General features: G+C 39.0%; 1 protein-coding gene across 4 annotated transcripts in view; it reads left to right on the top strand.

The window, feature by feature from the left end:
- LOC133648893 (misshapen-like kinase 1) overlaps positions 1 to 9,172 on the top strand; it is a 92,871-nt gene extending 83,699 nt beyond the window's left edge. For all 4 annotated transcript variants that reach the window (XM_062045412.1, XM_062045411.1, XM_062045410.1 and 1 more), the window contains one exon: positions 4 to 9,172. In XM_062045412.1, the coding sequence (XP_061901396.1) occupies positions 4 to 87 (84 nt within the window). In that variant the 3' untranslated portion in view covers positions 88 to 9,172. The remainder of the gene's footprint in view (positions 1 to 3) is intronic.
- The last annotated feature ends 13,813 nt before the right edge of the window (positions 9,173 to 22,985 follow it).

Genomic DNA, 22,985 nt, shown 5'->3' with positions numbered 1-22,985 from the left:
TAGGTCTTCTTTGCGTCAGTGCAGTCAGGAGGCAGCAGTCAGATTTACTTCATGACGTTGGGTCAGAACTCTCTGTTCAACTGGTGACAGGTGGACCTGTGACACAGGCATCAGCTGCTTGTGCCGGCTGTCATCATCCTCGATGTTTCACACTTGTCCTGACGGTTTGTCACACCTTACGGATGTGAGACGAGGCAAAGAACACACACTGACAGCGTCTTGGAGCTAATCTTCTTTGGACCTTATCTGGCCCAAAGACTCAGTCCTACGCCTTCACTGGATTTGTTTTTTCTCGCCTTTCCACACAGTTCTGCATGCGGCTCATCTTGTGTGGATTATCTGTCACCGTCCCTCACAGGAGTTCAAAGTTTCTGCTACTGAAGGAGTAAAAGCTGGACAAATAGAAACATTATCCATGCACTTCACAGACAAGTCAGTGTTGAGAAATGAATACCTTAGGATGGATTAGCAGGTTTTACATTGAGCCTTTTTAATATCCCTTCATTTTTCTGGGTCGCTTGTCAACATTTAGAATTGCTGGAACTATTCACAGACAAAGCTCATTATTAACTGTCAAACTCCATATTCTTTCTAAAACAGTGGTACCTCGGTTCCTTTTGGAAATCCTTCAGGCGAAAATCCAATGTTTCATTTCAGACACCCCAAAATATTAACAAAAAATATATTTTATAAATAATAATTACATGAAAAAGGAAAGTGAAAGACATATAAATGATGAATGAAATAGATAAATGAATATTTATCATCACTTTTACCTTTACTTGTGGGCAAAGATGGCGTTGAGCGAAGAGGGTCTAAAGGAGGATAGCCAAGCTTTGTACAATGCTACAAGTTATTTTATCTTCTTTCTCAAAGTGCTGGCAGAGATTCTCTGATTGGGGATTTAATTCCACATAAAAAATGTGCGCGCAAACAGACTATTTTTACACATGATGGGTCTGATCTACTAAAGGTCTGTGCGTATTCAAACTATGGCTGTCAAATTGGTGATTAATCACAAAAAATATTGCATTAATAAAAATAAATTAATCACGCAATCTATTTTTTTCCTTCTGCACTTGCTGCTTTACCTCAATCGTGGATGAGTACCTGAAAGGTGGCGTGAGTTGTTATACGGCCAGTGATCAGGTCAGTGCATACGTCAGTGCAAAGACTGGTGTGTGGACCTTAGATAAAACTGTTTGCAAATTATGAGCAAATAAATGACGTACATTCAAGTAAAACATCCATCCATCCATCCATCCATTTCCTACCGCTTATTCCCTTCGGTGTCGCGGGTGTCTGTCTGACATTCTGCAAACTTAATTGCACATGTAGAGCTGCTCTAAGCTCATGTGATCTATTTAGTAAGTTTGTCTTCATGTATGTGCAGAATGTATGCTGATTATTAAAACGTATACAATACTGGGGGGGACGAGATGCAAATAAAATCATTTAAAGCTCGCAATATGATTTATCAAGACTGGAGCTATTAGCGGCCGCTGTTTTGTGTCTATATTCACTATGTTCTGAAGGTATGGGAAAACTGGCACAGTTACGCACAAACTGCTGTGAGAAGGAGGCGATTGTTGGCCAATGACATATTCAGATTTGTTATGTTGTCTGCTGGCTTTTTTTTTTTAATGCTGTTAATGTTTTTCATAAAATAGATATTTTATTAATATATCTCTTTTTTTTTAAATTCTGTATTCGTTTTTTTATTAATCAATCAACAAAACAATACACAACAATACCACAACAATGCAATCCAATTCCAAAACCAAACCCGTCCCACCAATGTTAGGAATAACAACAAACAGAGCAATTGAGAGCAATTGAGGACACACAAACATGACACGGAACAATACAAATGTAGTGAAACAAAAATGAACATTATCGACAACAGCATCAATATTAGTAATAATTTCAAAATAGCAGTGATTAAAAAAAAACAACCCTCACTGATATTATCATTAAAAACATTAATAAAAAATAATTTTAAAAATTAGAAATGAACAATATTGTCACAGTGGCCCACACCTGCATCACATCTCACAAGCTTGACAACACACTGTGTCCAATATTTTCCACAATGATATAATAAGTCATATTTTGGTTCATTTAATAGTTGAAACAAATTTAAATAATGGATCCCATATTCCAATATATAACTCATTATTATCTAAACTAAATGCAGTTTGTTCTACTGATATCATCTCCATAGCTTGTGTGTACCAGTCAGTATGAGTTGGACTATCAACAGCTATCCATTTTTTAAATATTACCCTTTTTGTTATTATGCATATTGAAAGAAAAGCATTTTTACTCTTTGATGACACATTACTAAATTGATGGAGATCCCCAAGAATACAAGTTTGCAGTGTCATTGTGATGTTTATATTAAGGAATGTGATTGCTTCTTTTGTTGTTTTCAACCATAACTCTTTTATTCTCTGACATTCCCACAATAAATGAACAAGAGTTCCCTCAGCTGCCCGACACTTCATACATAACTTGCTATCTACTACACCAATTTTAAACAGCTGAGAAGATGTAAAATACAATCTATTCAATATCTTAAATTGAGTCAGTTTATCTTTAATGCTTCTAAAGGGCTTATTGGCATTTTTCCAAATATCATTCCATGATATGTCTCTTTCATCGAAAATGTTTAAGTCCAACATCCATTTCCGAACACATGCATCATTTGCATTTCTAGTGTGGTGTTCATTTATTATTCCATAAAATAGTTTAATTAATTTCTTAATTGTATCTTGATTAAAAAGTGCATCTTCCAGTTCATGGCTATATATGCATTTATTTACAGCGTGTTTTAATGAGATAAAATTTAAAAAATGATTTCTGGGTACATTATATTGTTCAACTAAATCATTGAACGGTTTAAAAGAGTTTTTATTAATAATATGATGAGGTTTAGTAATACCTCTGTCTTTCCATGTTGTCCATTTAACCACATGTTTATTAATTATGATATTAGGATTGTACCAAAGCGGTTGATTTACAGATGTCATTGGGTTGATTCCTAGTATTTTCTGGCACAGTTTTAGAATGTTAAAGGTGGCTTCTATTGGGCTCTGCCTCAATTCATTAGGTATTTTTTTAATATAATATAAGCTCCCCACATCAATGTCCAAATTCATTAACATATTTTTTTCTATGTTGATCCAATCTTTATCTGCAGAAGAATGAAATAAGTAGCTTGCTTGTTCACAACCGAAGGAGATATAATAATGTAATAAGTTTGGTAATTGTAGTCCTCCTTTATCCTGTGTACAAGACAACCTTAAGTATGAGCATCTGGCCTTCTTTCCACACCATATAAAATGTGATATCATTGTATGTATTTTCTTAAACCAACTTTTATTAATTAGGACAGGCATCATTTTCAGTATACTCATTTTTACTATGTTCACACGACCCCAAAGTGATATTTGGAGACGTGACCAGCGTTCCATTTTGGATTATATCTTATTTTTTAAATGTTTAAGATTTAGATCTCTACTTGCATAAAGGTTTGGTGTAATATGTAGTCCTAGATATATGATTTCTGCCTCTTTCCATTTAATTTTGGAGTTGTGATTTCTTGCAGTGTTTATTAAGTGGTAATATTTCACATTTGTCCCAATTGACTTTATACCCTGATAAACAGCCATATTCAGTAATGACATTATTGATATAGTGAAGAGAGGAGTTAACATGTGACAGGTAGAGAATTATGTCGTCACAATACATCGACAGCTTATTATACTGAGAGCCAATTTTTATACAATGAATATTATTTTCACTTCTTATTTTTGCAGCTAAGGGTTCAATAACCAAATTAAATAATAATCCAGATGCAGGACATCCCTGTTTTACTCCTCTTTTTAACGAAAACGGTTCTGAAATATGATTATTGGTTTTGACTGATGCCATGGGTCTTGTATAAAGCATCTTAATCCATTGTATAAAATTATCTCCAAATCCAAATTTACGTAATGTGCAAAACATAAATGACCAGTTTATGCGGTCGGAAGCCTTCTCCGCATCAACAGTACATACTGCTGTGGGATAAGGGAGACTTCTAGCATAGTAAATAACATTAAACAATTTCCTTGTATTGTCTGAAGATTGTCGACCTACCATGAAGCCAGTTTGGTCAGTATGAATTAATTTTCCTATTACATTTGATAATCGTGTGGCTAAGATTTTTGCCAATATTTTATTGTCCATATTGGCTAGGGATAAAGGACGATAATTACTGCAATTCAATGGGTCTTTATCCTTTTTATGTATCAATGAGTTATGAGAAAAATTGAAAGTTGGAGAAAACAATTGTTTATTAAATGAAGATTGGTACATTTGTAATAATAGAGGAGACAAATCTTCACTGAATATTTGATAAAATTCTGTATTGTAGCCATCAGGGCCAGGAGATTTATTTTTTGCAAATGAATTTATAGCTTTTTGAATTTCCATTAATTGTATAGGTTCCTCCAGAAATGTTATGTCATGCTCTGATAAGGATGGCAGTTGTATTGCGTCTAAATATGACTGCATAGCTTCTATGCTACAATCTTTCTCAGGCTTATATAAATTTGTATAAAATGTTCTAAACGTTTCATTGATTTGCTTGGGATCAACAGTAATACTACCATCTGAAAGTTTAATATTAGATATATGATTTCTAGTCATCTGCTTATTTAATCTTAAAGCAAGGAGCTTTCCAGCTTGCTCGCCGTATTCATGAAACTTTAATTTTGCCCTATTAATTTTATATTCAACCTTTTGCTTTATTATATTATCATATTCCATTCTTTGTTTGCAAAGTTTGATCCATGTTTCCTGATTGTACTGTTTAGACAATGTGTCCTGCAATTGTTTGATTCCATTCAATAATTCATTTTCTTCAGCACGTTGTTTTTTATTCTTAAAGCTTGCAATCCTAATAAGTTCTCCTCTTAAACAACATTTAAGTGCTTCCCATATTGTGGAAATGTCAGAGACAGAATCCTGGTTATTTTTAATAAAATCTGAAATAAATTCTTTAATTCGTAATTTATTTTCCTCACTATCCAATAAAGAAATATTAATTTTCCATTGTTTGAATTGGAAAGCGACAGAAGGAAAGCTTACGTCGATTTGAATTGGACTATGATCAGAAATAATTATTGGGTGAATTTTAGCCTGCACGTTTTCTACAATTGCCTTAGGAACAAAGAACATATCCATTCTTGAAAATGACTGATGTCTGTTTGAATAAAAAGTGAAATCCTTCTCATGTGGATTTAAGGTTCTCCAAATATCTATTAGGTTAAGAGTTTGCATTATTTTCAGAAGAGAAAAAACAGATTTCTTGGGTTTAACGATCTTACCAGTTTTATCAATATTTGGATTTATTGTTAAATTTAGATCTCCACCCATAATAATATCAGAATCAACATAATCTGCCAATTTGAGCTCCATGTCACCAAAGAAAGAAGGTTTATCATCATTGGGTGCATATAAGTTTACCAGTGTGATATTGTTATTATCTATATGGCAGTTAATAATCATATATCTACCCTCTGGATCTAAAAATACACTATTTATAATATAGTTAATCTTTTTGTTAAACATTATAGCAACACCAGATCTTTTAGAGGACAGTCCAACACCAATTATCTCACCAACCCATCCTTTTTTCAGATATTTTAAATGTTCAGTTTTCAAATGGGTTTCCTGTAGAAAAGCAATATCAGTAGAAAGATTGTTTAGATGCTCCAGAATTTTTCTTTGTTTCACCTGTTCATTTGCACCTTTTACATTCCAAGATATAATTCTCAAACATTTTCTAGTCATTGCAATATCTTATGTTTGTGTTAACTGGTTTTCTTCCTTATGTGACAAAAATGATCAAACATAACATTTAGTAAATGTGTCCTCTCAATATATATTTTTCCTTGTCAATCCCCCTACCTCCCCCCTCCCATTGCTCTTTACCACAAAATAAAATAATTTAAATAGCAAAACAAACATGCTTAAAGAAAGTAAAATAAATTAAAGAGAAAAAAAAAGAGATCATGGAAACAAGATCATAAAAGAAGGAGAAAACTAAAAAGTATAACAGTAGAAGATAGAAGAATAAAAAACTAAGAGATAATCAAACTAAACTAAATAAATATCACCAATCGATCAAGTAGTGGTATAAAAAGGAAAAACAGAACAAGGCCAATAATACATCCCCCTATAAAAAAATTTTTGGACAGAAATGAAGAAAAAAGTACCTGAAATAACTTCATCGAGGTTTCTGGCGGTATTAAACGTATCCATGACTACCTGTGCATGCATGACATCATCATCTCGCGCCATTGTTTGGGTGCGGTTACAATGTTCTTTTCAGTCCGTTTGGATTTTATCACTCAACCAGTATGTAATACTGGCATTTCTAAAAAGAGTACCTTCGATGTAGAGTTTGTCCACAATTAGACGGGTTCGTTTGTTGTTCTTTTTAGCCTCATTCATTATTGGATACAACAGTCGTCTTCTCTTGAGTATCTCGGCTGGAAACTGGTTACTAATGGAGAAGGTCGTTCCCTTGAGTTCTTTTCCACGCTCCATTACCATGGATTTACTCTTTGGGTCAACAAACTGTGCAACAATTGGGCGACATACCTTCTCTCCCCCAGAATGTCGTTTTTTCCCAATACGATGAACACGTCCAAAGCCGATGTTCCTCGCTGTTGCGCCCTCCATCCATCCATCAATATATCTCTTTAATGAATGGAAAACGTATTGCAACATGCATTTTCTTGTGACTGCATTACTCCAGCACACCATCACAGTTCTTGCTGGTGTTTTTGGCCCAACACTCGTGTCTCCCAGAGCACACCTTCAGCATACTAAAACGTAGGTTTAATTGAAGATCGCACTGGAGGAGCTTCTTGTAGCCCAGTAAAGATGGTGACACATTATGCATGTTCCACAACATAGCAAAACAACAAAGGTTGGCGCATGATGCCTGTAAATGGGTGTCTCCATGGTGACAGCCGGTAGTACATGCAAAATCCTCATTTACTTTAAACGAGGCGGTCTGCACCACGTTTACTCGTGTTATCAATTGTACACACAGTCTTAGTAGATCAAATGCAACACGCTTACTAATAGTATGCGCATTTAATAGTTTGCACACGCTGTTTAGCACTTACTATGTCAGGCCCTAAGTTTTGGCCATAACCTAGAGGCGGTAAATGAAAATGACCTATTTGGTTGAAAACCGCTGCGATGAGGTGACGACTTGTCCAGGGTGTACCCCGCCTTCCGCCCGTTTGCAGCTGAGATAGGCTTCAGCACCCCCCCGCGACCCTGTAAGGGACAAGCGGTAGAAAATGGATGGGTTGAAAACCAAGGTAACACTGTAGATAATTACATTAATTTCTCACTTTGAGTGAGGTAACGTCAACCTATTTCTTTATTCATGTGTTCTCTGCCAATGTTACTAATTTAAATATGACATTTGCAACGACAAAAAGTGTTCATAGCCAAAAAAATGTGGGGTCTGTTCATTCCATACCTTGTATTAAACTCTCTCAGCAGGACAAGTTAAAAATGTTTCAATTTGTCCAATCTTATTTTTAAGTTTTTTTATTCCTATGTTGATCGTATTCAATGAATTATTCTGAACTTTTTTAAAGACCCAAGCAGTCAACACTCAAATCAGTCATGGAGGACAAACAAAGCACACTTCCACACATTGAGTGGATAATATTTCCAGGCCTTATGCATGTTTTGTACAGATTAAAGATGTATAGTTTATGATTTTTTTATGCTTTTCTAAATTGTAAAAATGACACCAAATGTCATACTTATATTATTTGTGTTCAAAATTAATTTGTAGAGGTTGGAAGGTATATCTGACTTTCTGTTCTATAATTGACTGGATGATCTTAAGTTTGAACATCCACACTGAAGCCTGAAAAAGAAAAATATCTAATTTGAAAGTGACCTTCTAATGTGGGAAAATCATATTCTTCATTTCTCACTCAAACAAATCAATGATGTGTGTAACACTCCTCCATGTTTTGAGTTGTGTTGTTTTCAGAAAAATGTGCCAAATGTTTTTCACGACCAGTTTTTTATTGTTTTGTTTTATTCCAGCTGGTTATATGAGAATGTTTGACACTGGAAAAGAGGAGTGTTGCTCTGTTCGCTTCCAGAGGTTGACATGCTAAGATTGATATTCTAGACTGAATGGAAGTTGACACACAGCATATCCATAAAGACTTGTTTGTCATACAGTCAAGCTGTACAACAATTGTCATACAATATATGGACATTATGTCATGGGACACATTTCTTCATTTGCCATTTTTGGCAGCAAACTTTCCTGTGACGTTTCATCATTTTGAAGCTGTAACAAAAAATGTATCACTGCTTTAGTCCATGATGCATGATGATCACGTCTCCTTCCTCCACATCTAATGCGCTCCCTCCTCCACCTTCACTTTCATCTTCCTCAAGCTCACATTCTTCTTGTCTTTGTTCCCACGTCTTGTTCCCCCCCAAACCAGCTGTGGAAGTGTGCTGTTGCATCTCTCAGCTTCTGTTAGTACTAAGAATGCAGTCTCTCCTCTTTGCGTCATAGAAACAATGTTGATATTTTTCAGAATGTTGACCGTTATCCACCAGAATACACAAGTTACACATTAACATTGGGTTTTGATGTACAGTATCTCGACTTTCTTCCAAAGCTGCATTCCCTGCACAGTGTTGTATTGTGGAGCCATGTGAGCGATGTACGTGGGAAAGAAAAGATGGAAGTTGTTTGTTGGCTGTGGGTTTAGTTACCAGAAAAGACCGTGAATGTTGTGTTAAGATGCTCACAAACAAATCGGACATTTTTTTTATATAAAATTAAGAACTAGTGCAGCAAACTGGATTATCACTTTGATTTTATACAAAATAATGATGGCAGTTGTGAATAAGCCTTAAAGTGACCAAGTAGATTGTGTTGGGTTTTTTTACTTTTACTGTAAAAACAAATGTTTTTCTTCACCCAGACAGGCAATTGTGATTATTATGTAAAAAAGAATACACATTTACTGTAAGAGCATACAGTATATTCTCCTTACTTTGTTTATTTTTGCACTGGATCTGCATGTGATTGCTTGGAAGTAACAACATGCTGATGCGTGTTTGTATGCAAATAGGCACAATGACAAGAATAAATATGTTCAATCGTTATTGCTTATGTCTCTGGACGCAAGTTAATGTGTTATTTCTGCTTATGTCGACTACCAGCCGGTCCGAGGAATGTCAACTTAAAACGTGTTCAACTGTCTGCAGGCGGTCATCGGGTTACAAACAAGTTCAGTTACTACGAGAAGTTGGAAGTCAAATTTTAGTTAAGTCCGAAATTATAACTAAATTAACACTCAGGTCACCTAAACTTACCCAGAACACATGTAGGAAATAAAATGCAATTAAACTGTAACACATGGGCCCCCCGCGACCCCGAAGGGAATAAGCAGTAGAAAATGGATGGATGGATATGGTACCCATAAGAGTACCGATGAATACCGGTATCGATACAATCCTAACGATGTACATCTCTACTCGGGAGATACAATGAATTGCACAAAATTAACTTCAGAGGTACCTTGACTGAGTCCTTCTCAAATAGGGGGAGCGGGCCCCCTGGCTGGGGGTCGCAGACTGGACGTGTGACCCCGGGGAACATGCTTTATCAGTATAATGCGCCAACTCCGCTTTGAAAAGCTGCACTGCAAAACATGCTCATCGTATATAAAAAACATTTGCGCAAATTGTTTTAGTAATTTTTGTTTCGTAGGTTTAAGTGTTTAATATATTGAGTTAATGTTGCTGATCAATTTAAATGCATTCTTATACATTGAGTTTGTTTAATTTAATTTTATTTTTATTTTTTATTTTTTTTTATGTCCTGTCCAGCTTCTCAGGCAAATCATATAGTTGATGTAGATGCCCATATCGGCTGTTCAGATTTACTTTACAAAAGAGAAGTGTAGGATACTTCTCTTGTTGCCTTATTTGTATTTGACTTTATTCAAATTATCATTTGGTGCAGCCGGGCTGGAGCAGGAGGGGATAGAAAGAGAAAAAAAGGAAGACAGAGGGGGGAATTGTGGGGACAAGAGGGGGATTAGACAGAGAGACAAAAACAACAACAGCAAACACAACAACAACAACAATAGAGCAACATCAGCAAATACGACATGTACAAATATGATGGTAAAAGTAATAGCAAATAAGCAGTTAGCGAAAATCAAAAATAATACAGAAATGACAATGAGCATTATTACACTAAAAATGGAGCAATACGAATACCAATAGAAATAGCGCTATTGATAATGAACAATACCAATACTTTACCTTTATTATCAACAATACAGTTGTTCAAATGCAACAATACATATACGTAATGATAACTTGAGATACGAAAGAATGCAGAAAAATGGAGGGGAAGAAAGAGAAGCAACCTACATTAACCTTGTAGATTGTTATAGTAACAATAGATTAAGCTTTGTCAGTGTGCCATGTGTTATACCCAGTTTACCCTAGGGCAACATCATTAATATATGTTTGATGAAACGTGATTATGTGCATGAGTGTATGTGTGCATAAGTACTTGTATGTGTACAGTATGTGTATATGTGTGTTTGTACAGTGAATGTATATGAACAGTATGTGTATGTGTGTGTTTGTACAGTGAATGTATATGTACAGTATGTGTATGTGTGTGTTTGTACAGTGAATGTGTATGTACAGTATGTGTATATGTGTGTGTACAGTGAGTGTATATGTACAGTAAGTGTATATGTATGTTTGTACAGTGAATTTATATGTACAGTATGTGTATGTTTGTATAATGAATGTGCGTGTGGATGTACGGACTATGAGTGTGTAAATATGTACTGTATTTGTATATGTATTTGGGAGCGTAGGTACCTATGTATGTGTGTATGTATGTATGTGAGTATATGTGAATTTGCATGTACAATACATTTGACTCCCAGTGTCTGCGGGAGCCAGAGTACGGCCCCAGCCTCCCCGAGAGCCCAACCCACAAACAGTAGGTGTGGTGCCCAGGGAACCAGGGACCACCTCCCCCACGCAGCCAAGCCGGACAGCGACAGGAACCCCAGAGCCCGGCCCACCGCGCCGCCCACAAGGGCCAGCAGCAGGCAGCAGACAGACGCACCCGGCAGAGGACAAGGCACGAGAAAAGCAGGGGACAGCCAGACCCCAAGCCAGCGAGAGACCACACCCCACACGGGCAGAAAGGCGGGATGCCCCGCCCGAGGGGCCCGGAGACCCCCCGCAACCGGACGGGAAGACCGCCCCCGCCCCACCGGCAACGGGGCCCCCATGAGCCCACCCCCGGAGAGCGCGGCGAGGCCAGCCCCCGGCCACCCCACCCAAGTCGGCCGCCACAGGACCACCCAGCACGGGCCACGGGAACCACCCACCCCACCCGCAGGGACCCCAACGATGGAGATGGAACAACCAGCAGCCGCCCCGCCGAGTCACCCCCTGAGGTAGGGGGGGAAAAATAATAATAATAATGATTAATAATTATTTTATTTTATTTTCCACTACGGAATGGTTCAAGACGGTCAAAAAAAAATTTAAATAAGGATTTTTATTTTATTTCATTTTATTTATTTTATTTTATTTTTTTATTGGTATTTGATGCACTTTAAATATTTTCTGTTACAGACTAAACTATTTTAATTAAGTTATTCTTTGTTGTAAGTTGATCTACATTTCCGTTTTCTTTCATGTTAATAAGGGTACAATGTAATGAAGAGGTGTACTTATAACAAATTTAAAGACAAATTATTCCATTTACAATAGCGGCGGAGAGTGGGACGGCGCAAATTTTCTTCCCACGGGGGGCCTAGCAGAAAATAAATGTGAAGGACTGCCTTACTTGCAAGGTAAGGACACAAAACTCCCTTTTTCTTTAACCAATGCATTTGGAGGACATTTGTTATTTTTCTCGCCGATTATTTTGCTACCTATTGCTGCCATCATGTGTTCCTGGGACTCCTGCACAGTTAGGCGGGCCGGGTGGAGATCAGGGGCCACAGGGAGTCTGTCACGTCTGACAGTGCTCTCCTGTGTTCCAATAATAAATTGAGTAATCAAACAGAAGTTAAAGTCTTGTGTATCCTTTTTGACAGCGTTGGCATGTTAAAATGTAAAAGACTGTATCAAACCAAATATTACATCATTTTCACATTAAACTCTAATCTGGCTGTGAGCAGGCTACTGTATGCAAATTACAGAAATTATATTTATATTGGGGGTAATCAGAGTCACACACTCTTCTTCGTCCTATTGTACAAAACCAACTTTTTTTTACCTTCTGGTACCTGCTGATGTGTATTCGGGATCTGCATAAGTCCTGAAAATGTGCGCTCGTCCGCCATTGTAGTCTGACGCAATAGTCAATAAACTATTTTTCTCTGCCCTCTTGTTGTGGGGCATTTATCCTCCACGGTTGCCATTTTTAATACAAAGTAACATACAGTTGTAACTTATATCTGTCAGTAGTCTCGCTATGGAAGTGCTAAAAAGTACAACAGGGATGACGGAACGAAGACACTGTCGAAGTGGAGCCACGTAAAGAAGACCCTCCACCAAAGAGCGCATCCTGAAGAGACGGTCAGAAAGCGACTTGAAGATGGTCTGTAAAACATAATCTATGCAAAATGTTGACCAAAGAACCACCTTTACATGTTATGTAGACCAGTGGTCCCCAACCACCGGTCCGGAGACCGGTACCGGTCCGTGACGCATTTGCTACCGGGCCACACAGAAATATTAATTAATTTATAAACTACCGCATTTTCTCTAACTTCAGTATTATAGTGAGTTGATGTCAGGTTCAAACACTGATGACATCTATTAAACAGACAAGAAGCAAGGAATCATGCAGCGACAGAGTTCAATTTGGCTCAATGGGGAGAGACGTTTTGGGCTGTACTCTTAGTTACAGATCCAACCTACGCTCTAAGGTCCAGACCCACGTGCTCCTCTATTTATTTGGGAGGTCCCTGGTTACATCACTGAGGCTGCTTCTGAAGGAAGGGGGGTAATTTCAGCAGCCTCAGTTGGACACAACATATGATTATTCAGAAATGCAAATGTGCTGACACTCGTGATATCGCCCTGTCTCTGCTTTGTCTTTGCTCGATGTTCTGGACACAAACACTGATACGAGACGACTCGTAATCTTGATTTGCAAATTGTCCCTTTGCACAGATAGAAAAGTACAACTTCAGCACAACTGATAATAACTATAGCAACAACCTTTAAATATAAGAGTTGTGTGATAACTTACACATAATTATTCTAACAGTTGGTTTTTCATGCTAATTTTTTTGCTGTTTTTATTCGCCACATATGGAAAGCCAGTCCGTGAAAATAATGCATACGTTAAACCAGTCCCTGGTGGAAAAAAGGTTTGGGACCCCTGATGTAGACCACAAGGAAGTGTTTTAAATGTACAAAAAAAATTCAATATAATGCGCCTAATGGTCTGCAAAATACTGAAATTGTCATACGGTAAAGTTAAAAACGTGAGAAGATAAATTTTTTCCGCGAATATAGTTTTAGTTTTTTAGCAAAAACGTGAAGGAAATCCCACACAAAATATAAGTGTTTCTATATCCTCATGGGAATCAGCGTCCTCTGCAGTGGACATTTGTGTTTCGCATAACTGTTTATTTTTGAAATGTGCAACTGACAAAAGAAAAAAACAAATGTCTACTGCAGAGGACGCTAGTTCTCAGGATGTCATGGACTTTTTCCTAGTGCCAGTCACCTGAGATGAATATGCAGGACTGAATGGCTGCTTTGTGTCGTGTGGTTCAGTGGCAACACAAAGCATTGTAATGACAAAGTCATTCATGACTTCAAAGTGTGTATCGCTCTAAGGCAGCAAAAATACCCGTGGAAAATTGCTGCCACCAGTCGCAGCTTTCTTGGCCTGGCTCACACACTCGTGGTTGTTATGAGGTCAGCGCGTCTGCGGCCTGGCATTTATATGCAATCATATTTGAGACGGTTCCGTGAAAACAGCAGCGAAGTAATTGGTCACGCCCACTCATGAGAGCAAAACCCAGGGCCCAGTTTGTCCCTCGTTACGATGCTGTGCTCTAAATTTGCCCCTCCAGCTGCCCCCAGTCAGCAACAGCAGCCTCAGATTCCCCGCTAACCCCCCACCCTCATGCACGCACACATCACAGTGTGTTTGTGTGTCCCAGTCAGCTTATCCTGCAGGCCATGACCGCACACTCACACACCACACTTCACAACTGGGATCATTGGCACTTCATGTTGGATCAATACACTTTTTTTTCCTTTTTTTTTTTTTTTTTTCCACTTGACGGTAAGTGGCAAAGCGTGGTGTTGCGAGTGAGTCATTAAAAAAAATTAAAATTTAAAAAAAAATGTCTTCTGCAGTGGACTTTTGTGTTTTGCATAACAGGCCAAATAGTGTAAGTCTGACAACAGGCCAAAAACAAATGTCTACTACAGAGGACGCTGCTTCTTCAGAGGATATGTGAGTTGTTTTGATTGGCAGACAGGTGGTTAGATGTCAAATGCAATAATTGACATGTTTGGTAGAGTTGGGCAGATCGATCAAATGAATTCGATACCATGTATCGATACTGATATCAATAATCACAATCAACAAATGAGGGGCAATAATCCCAAAGATATTCAATGATTTAGAAAAATATCCAAGTCAAAAGTATCGGAATTGGTATCGGATGGACACCAAAATCGGTAGTATCGGCCACCGCCACTGTTCAGTGGTCAGTGGTTTGATTAGACAGGAAGTTGAAGACCTGATTTGGTGATTTGTTCAACATACCTTTGGAATGTTTGATTAGCAAAGATAGACAAGGAATGTAGTACAGCAACACTCAAGTGCCTTCATGATGCAACAGTGGCCTCAGATTTGATTGGCAGGCCGGGATCAGGTGACTGTGTCCAGTCTAAAATTGTCCCCCGCCAGCTGACAAGGCTGAGGAGCAAAATCTAAAATCAGGGGTGGGGAGTTTGTGCTTTGGACTTTGGTTATGCAAAATATTGTTTTATATATTTGACAGTGATGGGAAAGCTACTTGGAAAATGTAGTAAGCTAAGCTACAAGTTACTCTCGATTAAATGTAGCTAAGCTACAGGGGAAGCTATCCCCGGAAAATTGTTGCAAGCTACACTTCAAGCTACACCTTAAGCTACACGGCAAAATTAGCTTTCTATATCAAAGCTACATATATTATGACCCCCAATATGACATGCATTAAGCTGAAGACCCCCATTTAATATCAATGTTAATGTACAAACCCTGTTTCCATATGAGTTGGGAAATTGTGTTAGATGTAAATATAAATGGAATACAATGATTTGCAAATCCTTTTCAACCCATATTCAGTTGAATGCACCACAAAGACAAGATATTTGATGTTCAAACTCATAAACTTTTTTTTTTTTTTGCAAATGATAACTAACTTAGAATTTCATGGCTGCAACATGTGACAAAGAAGTTGGGAAAGGTGGCAATAAATACTGATAAAGTTGAGGAATGCTCATCAAACACTTATTTGTTTATCAGTTTGAACATCAAATATGTTGTCTTTGTAGCATATTCAACTGAATATGGGTTGAAAATGATTTGCAAATCATTGTATTCCGTTTATATTTACATCTAACACAATTTCCCAACTCATATGGAAACGGGGTTTGTAACTGAGAGTGTACAAATGGACCCAGTAGGGATCCATTACTATTAACTATCTGTCATTTAGCTGGGGACACCCTACAACTACCTCTAGGGGTCTCTGCACCCCACTGTTTGCCTTTTCTTTGGACCACCCCTAAAATGTCATTGATTTTACTGTCTACAGTAAAAGCACAGCATCCATCTATATCATGATCAAAAATAAAAACAATGTTATGTGTGATGTTTGGAAACAGTTGGTAATGGTTATGTGCAGTAAAACTTTTCATGAACTCAACTCACCTTCATGTGTGTTCCTAAATATGTGTCGGACGTCTTAGATGAAGAGAACAGTTGTGATTTTGGTTTACAGTGTAAACAACTAAAAACTAAGGTTTTGGGCATTGTTTTCTCTAAACACACACATTTGTCTAAATATGGCCAAGGACACGCATTATTGTGGGTTTCCTGGGCGTCGTCTTTATCGCTAAAGGAAAAATCTAATCTGCAGGATAGAATTCTTCTGACATTTTCAAGTATGTTTCTATTTTTTTTTGAGTTGTCAGTTTGAAGCGTCCCTCTCTCTCCAACTCCCTCGTCGTCATGTGACATGAGTGCGTGTCTGTTATGATTTTACTTCCTGGTTTCAATATCCCGCCTTATCTTTCCTCTGATTGGCCAGTCCGTAATGTTTCGCCCTAACCTTAGCCAATTGTGACTCATTTGATGAAGAGACATGGCTGCGGAGCTGGCGCCGAGCGCCGGTGACGGTCAAGCTTCACAGTGTCTTGGCTGAATGAGCAGGTATCGGACACCTCGGTCTCCTTAGACGCATCCTCGCTCATCCATGCAGACTGGATACTGGCCGAGAGTTAGTGGGCGGCCAAGGGTGGAGTCGGCTCGCTTGGTTGCTTTGTTGGGTCTGCTCCTGTCTCTGGCCATGCTCCCCCGACCCCAGGAGAAGATGGCGTGGAACACCGCAGAGGCCACCACAGTGTATATGTTGGGTTTTTTTTGTTGTTGTTTTACTTTTTTGGCTGTATGTAGAAGTGGCTGGTTGCATTAGCTCTGCTCTTTTAATGTCTTTAATGTGCTTATGTGTGCTATGGCTATGAGTTTTTTTTTACTTGGCCTCAGTCTGGACCCCCTCTCCAGGGGCACAGGCTTGTGCTGAATATTGCTTTGCTACATGTAGCTTGTTATTGCCCATCACTGATATTTCAATCAATCAATCAATCAATGTTTATTTATATAGCCCTAAATCACAAGTGTCTCAAAGGGCTGTACAAGCCACAACGACATCCTCGGTACAGAGCCCACATACGGGCAAGGAAAAACTCACCCCAGTGGGACGTCGGTGAATGACTATGAGAAACCTTGGAGAGGACCGCATATGTGGGTAACCCCCCCCCCACCCCCCCTCCTCTAGGGGAGACCGAAAGCAACGGATGTGGAGTGGGTCTGACATAACATTGTGAAAGTCCAGTCCACAGTGGATCCAACACATCAGCGGGAGTCCAGTCCACAGCGGGGCCAACAGGAAACCATCCCAAGCGGAGACGGGTCAGCAGCGCAGAGATGTCCCCAACCGATGCACAGGCTAGTGGTCCACCCGGGGTCCCGACTCTGGACAGCCAGCACTTCATCCATGGCCACCGGACCTATGCAACTCCCCCTCGCAAGGGACAGGGGAGAAGAGGAGAGAAGAAAAGAAACGGCAGATCAACTGGTCTAAAAAAGGGGGGGTCTATTTAAAGGCTAGATTATACAAATGAGTTTTAAGATGGGACTTAAATGCTTCTACTGAGGTAGCATTTAATATATATGTTTCATTACAGAACATTTTAGCTGAGTTTAGACCAGGTGTGTCAAACTCAGTCACATAGGAGGCCAATATTCAAAGCACACCAAACATCGCAGGCCGAACAGGATTAATTGACCCCCTCACGCCACCTTCCATTCATGCTCGTGCATGTGCTAGATCAGTGGTCCCCAACCTTTTTGTAGCTGCGGACCGGTCAACGCTTGAAAATGTGTCCCACAGACCGGGGAGGGGGGTTATGTTTTTAATTATTTATTTATTTTTTGGTCATAAAGAAATACAATCATGTGTGCTTACGGACTGTATTCCTGCAGACTGTAATGATCTATATTGATATATAATGAAGAAACCAGAAATATTAATAACAGAAAGAAACAACCCTTTTGTGTGAATGTGGGAGGGAGGTTTTTTGGGTTGGTGCACTAATTGTAAGTGTATCTTGTGTTTTTTATGTTGATTTAATTTTTTTTTTTTAAATAATAATTGTATTTTTTTTATTTTTTTATTTTTTTATTTCTTGTGCGGCCCGGTACCAATCGATCCTCGAACCGGTACCGGGCCGCGGCCCGGTGGTTGGGGTCCACTGTGCTAGATAAAAAAAAACATTGTTAAGTGTGCGCTGGTTTTAAAGAAAAATGTCTTACTGATATGGCAGGCAGTGAACGTTTTATGTGCATGTGTTTTGGATTATTTTTAACACTAGTGTACTGGAAAAGTGTATTTTCAAAAATGTCTGCGTTCTTGTTGGTTCATTCCTGCTTGAAGAGTTCTATTTTCCGACAGTTGCAAAGTCTTTGGAATGCATCACGACTCGTGAGCGCAGGGAGAGAGATATTATGAGAGAGCCTTTGTGTGCGCACTGATGCCGTTAGCTCGTTTTAATAAAGCATTTATTCAATTACCTTGTTTTGGCGGCCACATTTCCAGGAAGCTAAGGACCGTAAAATAGACAATAGTCCATTTGACCTTTTTTTTTGTCAGAGTTTTAGGTGCACTCTGATGTTTTTTAAGGACCTTCTGCAAAAAAGCTTGTCAGAGATCATCTCTATGACAGCATTCAAGTGTTTTTAAGAACATGCTGTAGAAATATGAGTCTCTCACAAGTTTTTTTAACTTAACCCGCTCGCCACCGGTTGAATAGCATAAATGATGAAAAAGAGAGTGTTACAGGCGGTGGAGAAGGAGGCGGCACTGAGACAGGGACGTCTCTTAGCCTTAGGCGTGTTTATTAAAATAATAGAATGACGTGTGTAAGTAATCCAAATACATATGGTGTGACTATGTGTTGGGTGTTACCAGGGGTTGTTGAAGGTGTGTGTTGAGTAAGGTGGGGAAGTCCAGAAGGAGCAAGGCAGGTTCGGAGGTCTGTGGGCAAGCAAGAGGTCAAGGGCAGGGCGAGGTGTCAGAGTCCGTGTTCAGGTGAGGGGTCAAGATCCAGGAAGGCAGTAAGAAACATGCCAGAGGCTGTTCACCTTGGAGACCTGCTGCGGATATGGGTACGGCCTGGCGCGAGATTTACACCTTCTCCCCCGGATTTTCAAGGGCCAGCGAGAGCTCACCGGACGTCGCCGCAACCGCGACGCTTTCTCAAATCCAAGGAATGAAGAGGAACTGCAGAGTGACGACACAGGACACAAGACGATGAGCACGGAGGGGAAAAACAGAGAGCAAGGAAGCACATAAGCGAGGAGAGCTAGAAACGTGTAGGGCTTACTGTACGAGACAAGTAGCTACGTTCTGGCACTGGAACACAAGATCCGCTGACTTATGAAGGACGTGAAGCTTTCATCAGCGGCAGAGGTGTAAATTGCTGATTGTGTGCAGCTCCGCGCAGCCGCGGCAGGAGAGGAACGCCCGTGGGCGTGTCCCGAGGCGCGCTCAGAGGAGCACACAACAGACTGTGTGGCGGCAGGGGCTTGAGCCGTAAGACACAGGACCTAAAATGGAACCGACTAAGTTAAACAAATGACTACTGACTGCATTTGAAGTAAACAAGCTACAACAACACCTTCGTTACATAAATCACATTATGGAAAAAAGGTATACTGCCAAAAAGGAGAGGACTTAAAGGGGTGCCTTGAGGAACACCTCAGTTATGTAAATCACAAGTTTCTATGTTTGCGGGCAAGGGCAAAATGTCAATGCAAGGATCTGCCAATGTGTTTACACTGGTCAAGAGCACTCAAGCGTTTTTAGGAATTTGCTGCAAAAATGTTTGTCTCACAAGTTTTGCCGTATGGCGTAATACTTGGGCTGGATTTGTTGAATAGGCCTGTAATAAAGTGATTGTTGATCAACCAGCTCCCCGTCATCTTTTTAACTTTCAGGTAAAAAGCTACAATATCTTATAAGCACACAATATAATTTAAAATCTGGGAATGTTGTAACTTCCGTCAGGATGTCCGTCATTTCCAGGAATTTTCTGACCTGGCAAGTTCAGAGCATGCGTGTGAGAGGCTAACATTGGCACTTCCCAGCATGCCTTGTTGTCAATACAGTTACCATGCATTTTTATTGCGTTATTTTGTACAGACAGGGCTGAATAGTTAAAGTGGTGTCACTTTTAGTCACGTGCAATTAAATAATCGCTACTTTTGCTGACGATCTGACACCCTTAGTAAGAATGGTTAATGCAATGCATCCTATTGATACCACTGTGGCCTCACACTGTGTTGGATTGTTGGTCAAGATCCGGGTTTCTGTAATCTTTACTGTGACAGAGACATTTTGCCACCTCTTCTATTGAAGAAAAATAGTATAGAGCTGCAACGTAACTATTAAAAGTGTTGATCTTTTTTATATGTTATTTTACAGGAAAACCAATCTGTCCATGTGAAATTAAACTTCTTTCTATTTTATTTATTGGCAAGTATTCATGGTTAGTTTACCCAAGGGGTTCCACACTCGAGAAGCTGAACTGAACACACATGCTGCCAGTCTATTTTACTTGCCTTCCTTGCGCTTCAGGACTCAGCTTGTGGAAATTGACGGCCTCACAGACAGTCCTAACTCTTCTTAAAATGCAAACTTTTCTCACTCGAAGGTTAGTAAAATCCTGGGAGGGAATCGAGCCACATGGGGCCCCCGAGCAGTGGGTTGCAGACCCCTGGTTTAGGTTTTTGTTTGCCGAAATTTGCAAATAATATATGCTAAAGTAGTAATGGCAACATGAACATAATTATTTGGAATTTATGTTTTACTTCTGAGAGGAAGGACAATAAAATGTGCTGTTGTTTTTCGCAATAAATAATTATCTTGGGTGAAAATAATATGTCAGTTGTTTTGCAAAGTCCTTTGTAATGGACAATAATAATTAACATTCTTTCGTGCATTTTCTTCAACTGTTTTGATGAGAAGAGAAAGACATTTTTAGCAAGGCAAACAGAAATTATTTACAATGTAAAACACAATTATTATTTCTTTAATGTCGCTTGAACTTGAACTTTTCTTGGATTTCACATTTTTCGTTAAGTCATACTTTTTCAGTAATATTTTAATATTATAAAGGTCAAAATGTCAAAATCTAAATCATCTCTATCGAGGGCTTTGTATTTTTGGCTAAGGTATCCCACAATGCATTGCCAGAAGCCATATTGGAAGGCGAGAGTCATTGTTCATGATAGCGGTACACATAATATTTCTGAAATATTCCGTGGAAAATAACATTGCACCAGCTGTGATATGATGGATTAATACTGTGAGTCATTAGATAGGAAGTCCCTTTGTCGTTATAAGGAGAAAAACAGCCGTAATTGGATGCAAGGATCCGTACAAGATGGACAAGTCTGAGTGGAGAAGAGACCACAACATCTTCCCCAAATGTCTCATACCCGGACTTTGTGAACTACTTAATCTTCAATTCAGCCCATTTTACACCTTGAAGGACTTCTAAAATGATAAGAGTCTAGTAAGCTATGACCGCTTTGTTTGTGGATGGGTTCATGACGTTTGTGTTTATCTGTAAAAACCCAGTGGACATCGTGTCATCAAGGCTAGAGTCATGCACTCTCGGAAATGATCTGATCGAAGTTTGACACCCTGGATGGTCACGGATAACTAATCTAATGTCATCTCAGCACACTGTGACTAAGGCAGGATCGGGAGAGTGCTGTTCTCATGTCGCTTTAGTGATTCTGTACTCACGTCTACAGTCCGGATGAGAGATCATTACAACTATACTATTAGTTCTTCGATCGAGCACATCAAGTTAATTAAAGTGGGGCTGTCATTTACTTTACAATAATTTCTACATACAAAATGTTCTTAATTACCTGAAATCAAATGATCTGAACAAACACAAAGTTGTCCTTAGCACCTCACATCTGATCGATTGATTGCAACAATCCATGCTCACCCTTGCTGTTCACTCTTTTTAGCTGCTTCTGTCTGTCCAGGCTGACACAATCAAAGCTAGTAATATCTATCCCACTTTGATTGTGGCAATTGTGGTGGTTGACATTCGCACACGTCGTCGGCATTATGAGTACCACTGTATGAATGATCAGCAACAATGAGCGTGTTTATAAACAAAGCCTTCCAGTATGGCCACCGGGAACACATTGTGGGAAATGGAGAAATATTTGAAGCCCTCTATTGGTACTGTTCTTTTTTTGTTCAACGTAATAAACAAAAAAGTAGTAGTAATAAGTCCTCATGTGTTTTCAGCATCTTAAAATGTAACTTGCATTACGTTGTGTAATAGTTCCCTGTTCTCCCTGTGATGGTATTTTTTCCTCCTGTTTCCTCCCGTAGTCCAAAAACTGGAACTTAATTGGAGACCTGAATTGTGCGTATTGTGCGGATGAGCCACATGTGGCTCTTTAGCGCCGACCTAGTGGCTCCATGGAGCATTTTTAAAAAAGGATTAAAAATGGAAAAAGATGGGGGGAAAATATTTTTTTTTGTTTTAGTATGTTTTTTGTTTGAGGACAAACATGACACAAACCTTCCCAATTGTTAAAAAGCCCACTGTTTAATATGTGTGTGTGTATGCTTCACTGATGACAGTATTTGGTGAACATCGTTTTGTCCTACTAATTTCGGCGGTTCTTGAATTCACCATAGTGTGGACTGTGACGCAACAGATTGTTTACATGTAAAACCTTCCACTCCTTCTTTGTCTCATTTTGTCCACCAAATGTTTTATACTGTGCGTGAATGCACAACGGTGCGCTTTGTTGATGATATTGACTTGTTGGAGTGCTAATCAGGCATATTTGGGTAGTGCATGACTGCACGCTAATCAATGCTAACATGCTATTTAGGCTAGCTGTATGTACATATTGCATCATTATGCCTCATTTGTAGGTATATTTGAGCTCATTTAATATCCTTTACTTTTATCTTCTTTGTATATAATTTAGTTTTGCATGTCTACACGTCTCATGACACATATTGTAATATTATAGT

Source organism: Entelurus aequoreus, linkage group LG04, assembly GCF_033978785.1.
Source record: "Entelurus aequoreus isolate RoL-2023_Sb linkage group LG04, RoL_Eaeq_v1.1, whole genome shotgun sequence".
Classification (NCBI taxonomy): Eukaryota; Metazoa; Chordata; class Actinopteri; order Syngnathiformes; family Syngnathidae; genus Entelurus; species Entelurus aequoreus.
Note: the sequence above shows the minus strand (reverse complement) of the source record. Positions and strands in the feature narration are given on the sequence as shown.